The sequence below is a fragment of the Podarcis erhardii genome, assembly GCF_964252035.2.
Source record: "Podarcis erhardii genome assembly, chromosome: 4".
Classification (NCBI taxonomy): Eukaryota; Metazoa; Chordata; class Lepidosauria; order Squamata; family Lacertidae; genus Podarcis; species Podarcis erhardii.
This window is the reverse complement of record NC_138508.1, coordinates 62,695,235-62,711,192: the sequence shown is the minus strand read 5'-3', so window position 1 is coordinate 62,711,192 and position 15,958 is coordinate 62,695,235. Positions and strand designations below refer to the sequence as shown.

General features: G+C 38.1%; 1 protein-coding gene across 10 annotated transcripts in view; it reads right to left on the bottom strand.

Annotated features, from left to right (window-relative positions):
- DMD (dystrophin) overlaps window positions 1–15,958 on the bottom strand; it is a 1,009,769-nt gene that overhangs the window by 291,016 nt on the left and 702,795 nt on the right. For all 10 annotated transcript variants that reach the window (XM_081858834.1, XM_081858841.1, XM_081858836.1 and 7 more), the window contains 2 exons: window positions 14,081–14,182; window positions 8,972–9,080 (listed from right to left, as the gene is read on the bottom strand). In XM_081858834.1, coding sequence (XP_081714960.1) covers window positions 8,972–9,080; window positions 14,081–14,182 — 211 coding nt within the window. The remainder of the gene's footprint in view (window positions 1–8,971; window positions 9,081–14,080; window positions 14,183–15,958) is intronic.

The following is a 15,958-nucleotide window of genomic DNA, read 5'->3' as shown; positions in this document are numbered from 1 at the left end:
ATGTTTTATACATTAATGTCAAGGAGTGAGCAACAAGGGGATGGGTAGATTTAGGGTAAGAGTGAATTTGTTTTATCCTGAAATCCAGGGGCAGGGGGGAAAACATTAATGCTGATTTCTAGGTTTTGGATGCTGCATACTTTGCATCAATTACAAATACTTCTTTTTTGTTGTTTAAAAAATCACTTTTGAAAAGTCAGTAGCTTTAAAGCTGATTCCATCTAATTTCCCATTTTTATTTCTCCTCCACCTCAGTGTTTTACTTTTTATTTTATACAAATCAACACACTTTCTTGATAGAATAGCTCCCAAATCATCATATCAATTCCTTTCTACCCACATATTTCAAGTTACACTTAACAGCTAGGAAACTCCTTCAGGCCAACAGCAGCTTGCCTGATGGATGAACAGACAGAGCTTTAGACAAAAGTGCTACAATTGATTATTTTTCATTTAAATATATTTTGTACTTCATCATACATCTTCACTTAGACAAATAACCTGTCTATTCAAGAAACTACATGAACAGATTATTTTAATGCATTCCAATGTATTGATTAAATTGAATAAGCAAATGATTTTGCCATTAGGCTTCTGCATATTTTAAAAGTAAAAAGGTTTATAGTGACTTACAGTTACAATACAAATTCCTTAAATATATATATATAAACTGTGTATATACAATTAGTTAAAAACTCTAAACCAGGAGTAGGCAACTGTTTTGGCCCAGCAAGCTACATCTGTATCTGGCTGGCTGGGGCAAAATTTTGACAGGTGAGAGGGACCGACCACTGATCCATCATCTGACATCATAATTTTGTCAGGTGTTTGGGAAGCACCGTGCAAATTGCTGCACCTTGACGAGTGTCAACCAGCTGATCTTCAGGCGTTAGTGCTTTGAGTAGTGCTTCCCAAACAGCAACATGCTGATGGTTTGGCATTTGGGAAGCAGAGGGGGAATGAATGAGCTCACTGAGTTTAATATTAAAGGGAGAAGAGCTGGTGTCTGTCCCATGAAGATACACACTGGGAATGGTTAGCAAGTACTTCAGAGTAAGTGCCTTTACATTAGATCCAGGTGTTGCAGTGGATTATCTGAACCTGTGCCTGAATTTTTTTTCCTTTTTACCTTTTTTTTAATGAGATGCCTAGAGATGACATGCTGAAACTTAATTAGGATAATATGGAAATGTTGTGGTGTATGATACAGTCAACCGTGGAAGAGGTAATGCTCCTGATCTGATGGGACCACAGTCACTTCAGGATCACAGTTTGGAATGGTGCTAGCCATGGTTCTGGATGCCCAGAAAAAGCATATTTTTCCAGCTTTGACTGCTAACTGCAGCAGTAGCAGCACCCTCTTTGGGGGAAGATATTTTGATGTGATGAAAAAGCTCTTTTAAATCCATTTTTGATATCCTAAGTCCAACTTGATCTCTGGTTGCCTCTTCCTAGGAATGCTGCCTTGACAGCATTAAGAACCATGAAACATGAGCAGTCCTTTAAAGACTAGTATTTCATGATATATCAAATCAGTTAAAATTAATTTTGATGTAAGATTTTTGTATAAATCATTTCTCATCTCTTTATATCCAAAAATAAAACATTTGCAGAAGCTGAAACATCTCTCTTATAGACAACATAATCATGTTAACCTTTCTCTGTTCCAAAGAGCAATGTCTAAAAGATATTTCATCACAGCATGGAAGCTATGGGAATACAGCATTAAATGAGGTCAGTGAAGACTAAGTTTGAGCTGTTATTTTTCATGAACTAGATAATTTAAGCCTTTCCATGTCATTGCAGTGTGAGTAAGATGTAGAGCTTGACAAATTTCCTATGGATAATGTTTAGAACTACATGTGTGGAATTGTTTCATTTTTAAAAATATGTTACATTAAAATGCCTGCACATGTACCAAGTAAGACCTTCTCCCACTGCAACCTGAAACTGTTAGGTTGAAGCAAAACATGAGCATGCCAAATTTACCCAATGTGTTCTGCTAGTAAGCAGAGGATTTAGTTTGAACTTGCCTTTCTGGGTCAATGAACGCTGGCTGAGATGCAGTCATGACATATCCAACTGCAGAGATGAAGGTGGAAGATGAATAGGGGTAGCTTCTGACAGCTGTTTCCCAGCGCAACACAACTGTTAGCTCCACAGGGATCATTCCTTGTTACAGTAAAGGTGGAAAAGTCTAGCCAATTGCAGGTAAGAACAGAGTTCATGTGGAGGGGTTGGGAGCAGTAAATAACTAAGCCAAAATGGGTTCTCTTAAAAAATAAAATATTTTTAAATAGATGCTTTGATTTATGTCAACAGCTGAATTAATTCATTTTTATGAAAATTGATGACAGTTTCGTCCCTATCTATGCTGTCTTCTTAGAATCATAGAACTGTAGCATTGGAAGGGATCCACCAGAGTCATTTAGTCCAACCCCCTGCAATGCAGGAATCTCAAATAAAGCAGACATGACAGATGACCATCCAAGTTCTGCTTAAAACCTCAATGAAGGAGAGTCCACCACCTCCTTAAGGAGTCGGTTCCACTGTTGATCAGCTATTATTGTTGAAAGTTCTTCCTGATGTTTAGCCAGAATCTCCCTTTTTGTAACTTAAAGCCATTGGTTCAGGTTCTAGTCGCTAGAGCAGGAGAAAACAATCTTGCTCTATTTTCCTTGTGACAGCCCTTTGGATATTTGAAGAAGGATATCATATCTCCTCTAAGACTCCTCTTTACCAGTCTGAACATACCCAATACCTTCAACAATTCCTCATAAGGCTTGGTTTCCAGACTCTTGATCATCCTGGTCACCATCCTCTGCATACTCTCCAGCTTGTCAATATCGTTCTTAAATTGCAGCACCCAGAACTGGACACAGTACTACAGGTGTGGTCTGACCAAGGCAGAATAGAGTGGTACTATTATTTTCCTTAATCCAGACACTATACTTCTGTTGATGCAGCCTAGAACAGCACTAGGTTTTTTGCTGCTGCATCACACTATTGACTCACATTAAGCTTGTGGTCTACTAAGAACCCCTAGGGCTTTTTTGCATGTACTGCTGGCAAACAAGGTGTCCCCCATCTTATATTTTTGCAGCTGGTTAGCTCTGCCGAAATGTGAACCTTACATTTGTAAGGTAACAAACTACAGTTCTCAGGATTCTCTATTACCCTTGAACTGGCATAAAAGTGCTTTCAATGTATGGCGTGGATACGCCTCTTGTCTCTTGAGCAAAGCTTAGATGAACAGAAGGCTCTCTTGTAGTCTTTTCTGTCCAGGAGGTTAGGTAAGGTTAGTCCAGGACCTGAGGATACAATGCTGTCTTGCAGTTTAATGGCCTATGAGATGGGGCAACTGTTCTCAGATCTAAAGGTTCCCAGTTTGACTCCTCAACATCACCTAATAGATAGTAGTCATCTCTCCTCCTCCCTCAGTTCTTGCTCAGTTAAGGGTGGTGTGAGCCCAGGGACTTCCCTGCTACTAGGATTTATGCGTGCATCACAACCCTCTGGCCACAAGCTCTAGCAAGTGTAAGGAGGATGTCATGTGAATTGCTTGCAAGCCAGAGAAAGAGATATAATTGCTAAAAATCATTATGGGAAGTTCAAACAGCGCCAACTTCTGCTCAGCATTTTTTTAACCCCCCCCCCTCCCAATTGCAGATCCAGCAGTCAAATTATTAGGGGAATTGGAGGATCAGCAAAAACTCCTTAGGGAACATATATGGCCCCTCAGGCCATGAGTTAGGCACCCCTGCTATGAAGGTACTGTAAACTTGAATCCCAAGAATCAAATTATGGTGGGTGTGCCACAAATCAGAAAACCAAGGGCAAGTTCTGCATGTATATTAAGTGATTTGAACAGAACTAGTGAAAGAACTATGAAGATGGGTTTTAAAAAGCTAAGCACATTTTTTCTCTTCCTTGTTCTCATACCTATTTCAGTTTAGCTGTTATGAGAACAGATAAACTGGCTTAAACACTCTCGCATGCAAACCATCCTTGCATAAAACCAGTGTCCACAAACAAGTCGCTCCTGGTTGTGGTCCTGCATGCATCAAGGGTGCTGGGAAGGAAAGAATACCTACATCCAAAACTCTGGGTCTGCTTTTCACAGAGAAGAATAAAGTAATTTTCCACACTGGAACCATTCTTGTTTCCAGTCTTTTGCACTGCATCTTAAAAGTATGTTTCTGAATACATAAAATGGGTGTGAACTTTAAAAGACATAATCTCAATTTCAATAGCTGAAAGCTCTGCAAAAGCAATAATAGCTGAATTATCTTGAAAATGCAATACATATTCATGATTAAAATGCTGATGAGAGAAGTTTTAGAGATAAAGACAGTTAGAGATAAATGTTTAGAGATAAAACATTGCAGAAGAACTGGCTTTAAAAACAGTCAGTTGGCTGCTTCATCTCTGATGCCCAAAAAATTCGTATCTGTACCCATTTACAGCTGTGGCTTTAGCAGGCACTGACACTGATTAAGTAGTAGCCTTGACACTGATTAAAGATTACACTTTATCTTTCTAATCTGGAGTCCCATTAATAAAGTTCACACAGCCAGGACGTATTACTCCATTCAAAATCTTCCTGAAAGATAAACTGTCTCAAATTCCAGTCTCCTGTAAGTTACTGTTATTGTGGCAGCCCGTGAAACTTTCCTGAGGCCATGCTAAAGATGATTGATCAGCTCACCCTGATCTCTCCTCCAAAAGTGACTGCTGCTTGAGAACCTTGTGTCATAGCTCAGTGCAAAAATTCATTTTGATATCATTACAAAATAGTCTCTAAAACAACGCCGATTTTCTAGCTTTATCAGATCTGGACCATTGATTTTGCTTGCACAAGTTACCTGTTAGCATCTAAATAAAGACTGGGTTGTTGTTTTTATTTTGATTATGTATTTTGTGGTTTTATATTATTATTCTGTTCTGTGAACCGCCCTGAGACCTCTTGGTATAGCATAGGGCGGTACATGAATTCTATAAATATAATAATAATAAAATAATAATAATAATAATAATAATAATAATAATAATAATAATTACAATAACAACAACAATAATAATGGTAGAAAATATTCAACACAAGCAAACCTCCTATGTATAAAATAAAATGTTGGGGAACTATATTTTTAAATTATAGACTTTTTGGGGTCTATTATTGTTAAGACTATTATTTTGCATATGCTATGATAGAGAAATTGGAGTCATCCAGAGAACCACACAATTCCTTGCAGCTAAACTTCTGGGGGCTGCATGCCGGTGGTAGGCAAAGTCAGTGCAAAAGCGGGTAGTGATACCCCACAGTCTTTCTCTTTCATACACACGTTCATGTGGCCATCTGTCATTAGGAGTGAACCTTCCTGCCAGTCTTACAACGTCATACAGGTGCAAATGTTCATCTGCTTTCCAAGGTGGCTAACTAGATGTCATTGTGTGATGCTATTTCTAGATTGGGGCAAAATATGTTCAGATCTGCACACTAAAGAATACTCTTAATACTAGCGAAAGGTCACAAATATTCTTCATATAAAGCATAATTGTGTATCTGTATTGCAGGAATTAATCTCAAGTATTTGGAGTGCAACAGGATAAGTTAAATACTAAGTGCCAACATACTTTCTACTGGTTTAAATCAGACTTCTGGCTTACATGTTTTATTTTCGTGTTTATTCACTAAGCTAGTACTGTAACAAATCCATGCATTAAGACAGAGACTGAGAGAGAAAATCTTATAAAACACAGAGAATTTCAACCATTAACTAGCGTATTATGCTTTTATTCATGCAATTTTGAAGGCATAGTGTCAGCTTTTTATCCAAGTCCTTTTCATTATTTATCCCTGTTGGTGTTGAAGCACACGCTGTGAATGACCTCCAGAGATTCCTCAAGCTATATGCAGAGAGTAAATTGAATCTGAAAGCTTTATTAGATGGATTCCAAAAGAGTAGCTGTGTTAGTCTGAACTCTTTGTCTTTTTATTAGGTGAGTTTGTCTTTTATTTTGTGTCCGATGTCAACTGTCTTGAAAATAAAACTTCTCTTGAAACAGGGTCTTGACCTTGAAAATTCTTCAAATCAAACCACTAAATTCAGTTTTGTACTATAATGTATTTGTTAAGCATGTGTGTCATGAAACTTGCCTCCCCAATGAATTATCTGAAAATCTCTCCCCCGGGATCTTAATTTCCTTAGACGATCTAAAACATTGTCAGGACTGCTACACACAGCATGAATTTCCTACACAAATATTACTAAGGATGACTTCCCAGATCCATTTGATTTGAGCTGGACAGTCATAGGCTATATAGTTTGAAATTCCAGAAAGTGATAAATTCCAATAGTACTGCTGTGCAAAGCACAGCAATTTTTTTTTCATTTTTGCCATATATATGATACTCCATAGTTATGGTACTTTATGAGTGCCTAATGGTCAGTGTTTCACTGAATGGCTAATGTAAACATGAGGCCATTCATTCAGTTTTGTAAGATTTGAAGACATCTGAAAAGAAAAGGTTGTTATGAAGTCTTACTGCAAGACTTCAGTCTGTCCTTGGATGATAACACATGGGCATGTGGAACGTGATACAAAATCAGTTAACAGACCAAACCTAAATAGGCCTCTGGCAGTCAGGCAGAAAAGAAGGTTCAGCCTGGTCTTGATTCTTGTTCAGTTGAAAATACTACCCAGCTGCATCTGTTTCCTGAGAACTAGAAAGGACAACGATTCTTGCCAGATGACTGTAGACCCCTTCTTCAGTTGTAGACTCCCTCTTTTAGGCCAGGTCCTTAGGTTTTCTGTCCAAATTGTTGAAACTTCAATGCTTCCAGCAGGTGAACATAAACTTCTAAATATTCCTTGACAAAACCTGCTCCTTATGTCCTAATCTACTTCTTGAATGCATCAAGAGGAACATCTGCCATAAATATTGTTAATTACCGAAAACACTTCCAGAAATGTAATTGGAAAGTTCCTCAGAATGCAATCCTAAATATGTTTACTCAGAAGTACGTTCTACTATTTAATGAAGCTTAATCCCAGATATATGTTTACAGACTACATATATAGACTAGGTAGAGAGTTACTCCAATAAAACACTGGTGGAATGAAGTTCCACCCATTCCACTGGTGGAATGAAGTTCCACCCTGTTACGTATGGGTGCTCACCTGAGTGAATGCATGTATGAAGAAGAGGGACTGTTCATGGTTGCCATCAAAAATATAGCCAGTTTGGACTTGTAACCACCTGGAAAATTGTTTTCTGTGATACAGTTTCCTATGTGGTTCAATAACTTTTAAACATAGCAGGAAAAATATTTTCCTGGAGTTCTGCTTGCACAGTTAAAATTACATGAACCACATAGGGAGCCACTTCTCATAATCAGTTTTCTAAGCAGTTTGTATTCTCAGTGTCAATAAGATCATCAGTGTAATGTAAAATCTATTCTTAAATTGACACATTAGTTTTCCCAAAAATAAAATGAAAGCCTGCCCTGCTTTCATAATTACAGTGTGATTTCTATTACTGATATTCAAGTGGAATCTTTGGTTAGTGAAGTTTACAGAAATTCATATTTTAAATGTCAAACTGCTATCTGGTACAATTTCCATTGGACAATGTTTCTCCAAAATCTTGGACGGAGGTCTTCCTAAAATCCTTTAATTCAAAGTACTGGTGACTGAAATGGGAACCTTGTGCATGTGCTGAGACTTTTGAAATAGCATTCAGCCAGATAAGATTGTCCTAGTGAGAAAAATGGTTTCTGTTTATTATGCTAGAGGGCATGCTACTGCTATGGGACATTAGGAATAGTTGTACTGCTCTTTCCACGTACAAGAAATCCTTAAACAAATGTGTGAGCAAGGACAATATTAAGCTCAATACCATCAAATTGCCTTTCAATTATAAGCCTCAGACCTAGGAACAGTTATCAAATCTCACTAAAATAAAAGATGCATACTAAGAAATAAACATGGTTTAGATTAGAAAAGTAGTATCTTAAGGAATATATTAACCAATTATTATTCCAAGAGACACAATGTCTGAATCAGAACATCAGTCCACAGAAAACCCTATTGACATTTGCTATGATTCAGAAGTAAACAGCAGGGTTTTCCTGGGAATGCAGCAGGGCAAGTGAAAAACCTCTCAGACCTGTGGTTATGAAAGCATGGGACAAGCAGACATGTGGATGAGCCCATATGCAAAAAAAACAGAATGGAGGTAAAAGCAATCAAGCCATTACTGAACTGCAACATCAAATTGAATGAAAATTTAATTCCCAACTTATCTTTCAACTTTCATCTAGCACATATAATAGGAAGTAGCCTTCTTTTTAAAAAGCTCTTATCCAGCACAACCTATAAATCAATTTATGAACTAAATTTAGTAATTCCATTACAGTGGTACCTCGGGTTACAAACACTTTGGGTTACAGACTCCGCTAACCCAGAAGTAGTACCTCGGGTTAAGAACTTTGCCCCAGGATGAGAACAGAAATCGCGTGTTGGCGGTGCAGTGGCAGCGGGAGGCCCCGTTAGGTAAAGTGGTACCTCAGGTTAAGAACGGACCTCTGGAACGAATTAAGTTCATAACCAGAGGTACCACTGTACTTTGTCTTGGGGTATATCTGCACCACAGATGAAGTAATACTAATTCAATAGCTATTCTTCCTTCCTAGGAAACAAATGTCAAGTATTTTCAACACCCTCTTCAAAGTATGATTCTAAACATTCTTGGAGGAAAGCCATGACAGCTGAACTAGTTTCAAATCACTATGCCTTTGTAGTGTGAATATTCCTTCAATAGGCCAATAGAGCAGCCATAGAAAATAATAAATATCAATGTTCTTTGTATGGCTTTCAGCAACAGCTTTCTCACCAGTGTTAGAAATATACCTTCATTTTAACATTTACATATAAACTTTGAAGATTACTGAAACATCAAAGTACTTACCAACAGCAGATGATACAATTCCTGAGGGCCCAGACACTGGCTTTCCTTTCAACACTTGTATTAAATGGTTTACTGCTTTCCAGTCAGTATTTAAATCTTCTAATTTTCTCTGAAATGGGAAGACAGATATATTAAACATTTCATAAAGACCTGGGATGAAAGAGTATCTTGTGTACAGCACAGCTTTTTATATGATATGCCATTCTGTTAAAACAGCACATATGATAATGAAGCAGAAAATTGGACAATTTAAATTTAAATTTAAAGCATATCTTGACTTGGGAGTAATATGAACTGCTCTGTGCTGGGAAATGGGAGAAGAATCCTGGGCATTATTAAAGCAGGTAGAGGAAGTTCCAATAGCATAACATGTAGTTCCCTTGCAGGCCAAACATTACTCCAATTGTGTGGTTAGCAACCACTTCTGGTTTAAAAAATAATAAATTGGCAATACTTCAATTGATGTCAATGGAAGTTTCCCCTCAAAAACTAATTGTAGCACAGGAAAGGAGATTTCCATCTTGATCATGGCTCAGGAGGGTATAAATGTTGTAAAGGTAAAGGGACCCCTGACCATTAGGTCCAGTCATGGCCGACTCTGGGGTTGTGGTGCTCAACTCACTTTATTGGCCGAGGGAGCCGGCGTACAACTTCCGGGTCATGTGGCTAGCATGACTAAGCCGCTTCTGGCGAACCGGAGCAGCGCATGGAAACACCCTTTACCTTCCTGCCGGAGCAGTACCTATTTATCTACTTGCACTCTGATGTGCTTTCGAACTGCTATGTTGGCAGGAGCAGGGACTGAGCAACGGGAGCTCACTCCATCGTGGGGATTCAAACCGCGGACCTTCTGATTGGCAAGTCCTAGGCTCTGTGGTTTAAGTCACAGTCCCACCCGCATCCCATATAAATGTTGTAGTCCCAAATAAAATTGATCACTCTACCCCTAGTAATAATTTTATTAAAAAACAAAAACAAAATCTAGGGATATATAGATAGATAGATAGACAGATGATAGATAGATAGATAGATAGATAGATAGATAGATAGATAGATAGATAGATAGATATAGATAGAAAGATAGATAGATGATAGATAGATAGACAGACAGACAGACAGACAGACAGACAGATGATAGATAGATGATAGATAGATGATAGATAGATAGATAGATAGATAGATAGATAGATAGATAGATAGATGATAGATAGATTACTAAGCTAACCATTCAGTCCCCACTGGAGACAAATGTAGCTTCAAAAGGACTGCAAAACAGGGATCCTGTATATCTTTGAAATTCAGTGCCTTTTGTAAGTAAGCAAGAAAGAGGAGATAATATCCCCACAGACTCTTTTATCAAACATATTGTTATATCCCCAAACAGAGTGGCAGTAGCCAACGTTCACATGTAATATACGGTATTTTAAACACAATTTGACATGTGGTAAAAACAGATAGTCTAAATTCTGAAAACAGTGTTGTTCCCCAACTAAAAATATTTTTTTAAAGTAGCTAAGACATTGAGGATGACTGAATGTATGTGTAGCTGAAAACTTCTCATAATGTTGTCAATTTACAGTACTTATTTGAGGAAATGGGAACTGGCAGATTTGACTGCCCTCTTTTCTGTTTGCCCTTATCAATTACTTTTTGCAACAAGATCTAAATATCTTATCTCCTGTGCTAATTATTGTGGGACCCATTTTTCCTCATTTTATTACAGTTCAACTCATTTATTGAGGAACAAAGAATTTTCAAACATATGAAGGAAGAACAGTGAAGAAATCTAGGCTACTATTTTGTCATCTGACAAAACAGTAGCACTAAAAATGCCATTTGAATTATAGTGTTCAGGTACTGCATTCTTATGGTACAGATTAATCATCATTATCAAACCTTTTATTGGCATCACATACAAACATCCATAGTAAATCAATACTGAATTACCACCTCCCCAATGTCACAGAACATTTGTCAAATGAAAAGAGGCAAAACAGTCTAACGTTTCATCTCTAGGTCTCTAGGGAGAGTACAGATTAATAGTATGATGAGACACAAAATTCATCAGCTATTGATAACATTGCATCTTCTACACCCTCAAGCACGTTTTAATTGTGAGAAAAGAGAATTAGGATATGCATGTGAATAAGTATGCTTGTTCTGGTGTCCATTGAAATACTGTCTTGGAGCTCCCATCCACTGCTGTGTGTGGCCTGGTGCCTTCGTTTACATCTAGCAATCTGTACTAAGCACATCTGGAGCCATAGGACCTAGTAGGGAGAGATGAAGCAGTGACTTGCATGCCCCACACTCATACACAGGGACCCCAATCAATGGCCACTGAATACCAGTCACTCAATCCAGGCGTTGCCTAAGCCTCTAAGCTCTGATGTGCACATTTGAGATGCATGGGCTAAGATCATCTAACCAGGCTTCTGTGAGAAGTGATGGAACAAAACTAGTGCTAATAAGTAGCAAGATGTGAGATGCAGACTAGGATGATGTGCTCACTCCTTTCCCCAGTGTGTCCATTTGCCCATTGCCATAAGCATTCAGGTAGGCTTCTGTGCAAGATAAGATGGGATAGGGAGCAGTGGTAGTTGCTTCTGATCTTTGAAATGATAACCTGCCTTCTTGACTCAACAGGTACCCGACCCTGCCAATTACAGGTGCTGGGCCTTGCAACAAGTGCTGCAAGAAGTGTTCCATCTTTTTCATTTTTCAGGGTCGAACTGTGCAACACTGCCTAATAAGTATGCCAAATTTATTCCAAGGAAAATACCATGTTACTGGCAATAGTCTACCAGTAGAATTATTTAATATTATCTGTATTTATTGAAATAAGCGTCAACATATATAAGAAACATGGCTTTTGAGCATACTGTACTCTTTAGTCTAAATGTTTCTTTTCATCTATGTAGCAAATTAAATCTGCTCATGTTTTGTGTAGAAAGGACTATTAGTCATCCTTGTAATAAATACACAGATGAGGAATATGTTCCCCCACCATAGGAAACTGCTAACTTTATTTATTTTAAAAAAATATTTCCATTATATATTTGAAAGCAGTGACGGTATTCTTGTGTAACTGCACATGGTAAAGAGCCGAACTGTACGTGAAATTACCATAGATAGCTATGAGCTGTATGGCTCACCACTGAAAGCTGATGCTATACCTCCAGAATAAAAGTACAAATACCTGTAGGATTTCAAACATGGTACTACTAGCAGCTGAGATGGGGAGTCACCAGTGAAATGGGACAGAGTTAAACATTCCCATCTTCCCATCTTTCCCATGAATGGCAAATAAAAAAAGGAAGATGGCATAGAAGGTGGCCCAGCTTCCTCCCTCTCTCTCCTACCCACCTCACACACTATTCACTATTTATTCAAGTTGGTGTCCCAACTTGAATAAAATAGGGGGGGGGCAGCTAAGCCCAACTCTTCCTGGCATCTCAACTTCACTATGAAGTGATATAGTCTTGGGAGGACTATATTTTAATTTGGGCAAAAGATATGGATGTGAGGGTTTGAATTAATGGATTGGATTCCATACTTGCTCGTTCTATTCACAAAAGGAACTGGGATACAATGGAGGCTTTCTGATGGAGGAACAGGGTAGTTTTCACCAACGCCCCTGCGGCCACCAGCAGCACTCTCCACACTGTTCTTGAGGTCTTCCAACCTTCGAGAGCAGCTTTTGGGGAGATACGGGCAGGTGCCCGGGGAAGGAAGATTGATAAATATTGCTTCCCTGAACCCCCTTTTCCTATGCAAACAAACTATGTTGAGCATGTCTGGATTCAATCATTGTATTGTATCTGTAGGAAGTAAATAATATTTTAAAAATCAAACAGCTCACACTTTAGAATTAAAAAAGCAAACATGAAGAAAAAATAGTTTGATACACCTTAACTGTATAAGCAAGGGCAAACTTCTTATCACAGTCTATCAATCTATAAAAGTCTGAAGCTGATTTAAACTATGGTCCTATGTTTTATCCTGCTTCAGTGCTGAATATGGTAGCTGCAACAGAAATCTGATTTAACCAAAAAATTATTATAATGACCCATCAAACACTAGATCCTCAAACATACCCAGAGCTACTTTTAGCAGAAGGGGACCCGTGCTACTCAATTTGATGGAAGAAGTGGAAAGGACCTGGGACCTGGCACAAGGGAGTCCATGAATGGCAAATAAAGAAAGGAAGATGGCATAGAAGGTGGCCCAGCTTCCTCCCTCTCTCTCCTACCCAGCTCACACTCTATTCACACATGATGGGCAAAGTTTTCCCCAGTGCTTTTTTTCTAAAAAAAATGTTTAGGGGTGCTCTCATTTTCCTACTCATATTGAAATACTGCCCCTCAATGAGGCCAAACTTAGATTCACAAAATGTTTAGGGGTATGTGTACCCCTGTGTTCCCCCAGAAAAAAAGAACTGGTTTTCCTTGGCAGAATTGTAGTTTGTGTTTTGAATGGGACTACTTTTTTGATCAGGTGGAAGAAACTGAAAATTGAATAAGATTTAGAGAGGCTTTGCATCAGCTGCCTACATGTTATCATTCCCAATTCAAGGTGCTGACTTTAACGTATAAGGCCCTGGGTGACTTGGGACCCTACGCCAACCTGCCCATGGATTAAGATACGCAGTTAGGCCCTTCTCATGATGTAGCCCATAAGTGAGGCACATTATGTTGTGACTTGGGATACAGCTTTTTCAGCAGTGGCTCCCTAGCTATGCAACTCCCTTCCTTCTGAGATTTGATTGGTGCTGTTGTTGGCTATCTTCCAACAGCAATTATTTATTTTTATTCTCACAATGGGGACTGATCCATTATGAGTTGAGCTGGAAACTTTATTGAATTATTGGGGTTTTTATATTTTACTTTTTAAAATCTGCTCTGGGATCATGAAAGTGATGGAGGGTGGGATATAAGAATAAGCAATAAAAATGAAGTCTAAAAAGCTTTAGCTGAAAGCATAACATGTATGTCTCTGGTACCTTAGAAAGACTCCAAGTTTCAAATACATTGCATCAAGGACAATTGTACAACAGGGGAGGCATAACCCATTATGCAGTAATAGATATTACGAAGGTTGCTTCATTACCGTTACGGGTTGAGTGGCTGGTTTTTCTTTGTATAAATGACGCCCTTTAGACAAAATCCCTTCCACATCCGGCTGTTTAGCTATCACGGCTGCTTCAATTTCCTGAAAAATAAAAATACACAGTGTAGATTACCTCTACTATAAGCAATAAAATCAAAGTCTGAAGGCTCCCTGGGAAGCTGTATACACCCCGTAGATTAGTTTTTTCTTTGGAGTAGTAATGGGAATAGTTCAGCAAAACAGCAATGAAGGAAACGGGGAGATTATTGCAAAATAAAATACAGGTCCTATGGCATAAAAGTAGTAAAATAAATAGTAATATAGGCAGTCACCCATGAAGGTTTCAGTAAACCAATGTCACAGAATTTAGTCAAAATGCAAACAAGAAATAGCAAATCATTTAAAAGAAACTATTCCAACCAGCAGCTGACCTTGCAAAAATTGGGAGAGGTTAATGGGACCACAGAAGACTCTTTACACAGCTTTCCTGAACCATTCTCTTAATAAAAAAACCGCTTGGGGTGTTGTTGTTTTGAAATGCATGGATTCAGTCTTATTAAAAATAACTTAGTTTTATGTTAATTTGATTTAAATTGGTTACTTGTCAGTGTTAGGAAAAGAGCATATTCTTCATAGTTAATGTCAGGAAAGAGCAGAAATTCATTACTACTGAGGGACATCTACTTAAGGCATGAGCAATCTAGAGCCTTTTGGAGAGCTGGCCCTATTTGTGGAATACCCAGTTCCACAAACCACTGGTATTGCTCTAAAAATTCAGACCCAAAACTGGCTAGTAAAGACCTGCAACAACACTTCATGTTAGGGCTTGGGATGCTACTGTAAAGACAAAAAACACAGGGATCTTATTTACCATAATTATCAGAATTGCCAGTTGCTTAGGAGTAAGCCATTAAACTCACTGGAATAAACTGCTGAGTAGGGATGGATTGGTCTGTAGCTGGCGTGTTTCATATGAGTTTAAAAAGGGTGTGTGTGTGTTCTCTTTGTAAGCTCATCAGCACCGTGCCATGCTCTAACCCACTGAGCTATCCAAGCTGATATAACTGGTAGGCATTTTAACAAAACAGAATTTAAAAAAACAAGTAGCAGGTCTCAGAATTCTTTCCCAAAGGCAGCCTGTCTTGCTTTTTCTCTATTGGTTGATTGTAAATTGGTTAAGAAAAAAACCCCTTCCTTTTTAGGAAACTTTAGGCATCACTATTTTATGGAACTGATTTCACCTGTCTGATTTTTTTAATAATCTTCATTCCTTATATATTCTGTTATTTCCTGCTGCAGTTTTAGTATTAATGTATCATTTTATCTTGCAGCCACCTTGAACTTTTTGGAGGAAAGATGGGATATAAATATTTTAAATAAACAATCACCTTTTCACCTGAGACATGTACGTAAATGGCATTAATGTTAGAAGGGATCCCTTTAAATTTAAATTACAAGGAAAGGGCCATGACTAACATAACATTTGACAGATGGGGCTTTTTCTTTATTCTTTTTCTAAAGGGAAACCTCACTATGATGCAGTGCTATATGGCTTACTGAAACAGTTTTTTCTTTTCTTTTTCTTTCTGTAGTTTGATCTACGTCTGGCAGCTTTTTCAAATGCTTCCTTTCTGTTATGCCACTAGCTATACACAGTGACTATCTTTCTTTTTTATCCCATCTCAGTCATCTGTCCCAGTAGACAAAACTGTACTGCAAAAGTTTGACACTAGACAAAATTGTACAGCAAGGTGTTCACTGTCTTGGAATTCAACCAAATCATGTCAATGATGGAGAAATGAAAAATGCATTCTGCTTTTTAAGTGTCCAGTTCAATGTCATTCTAAATCTTTGCAAAGTATCATTTCATTCTTCAGC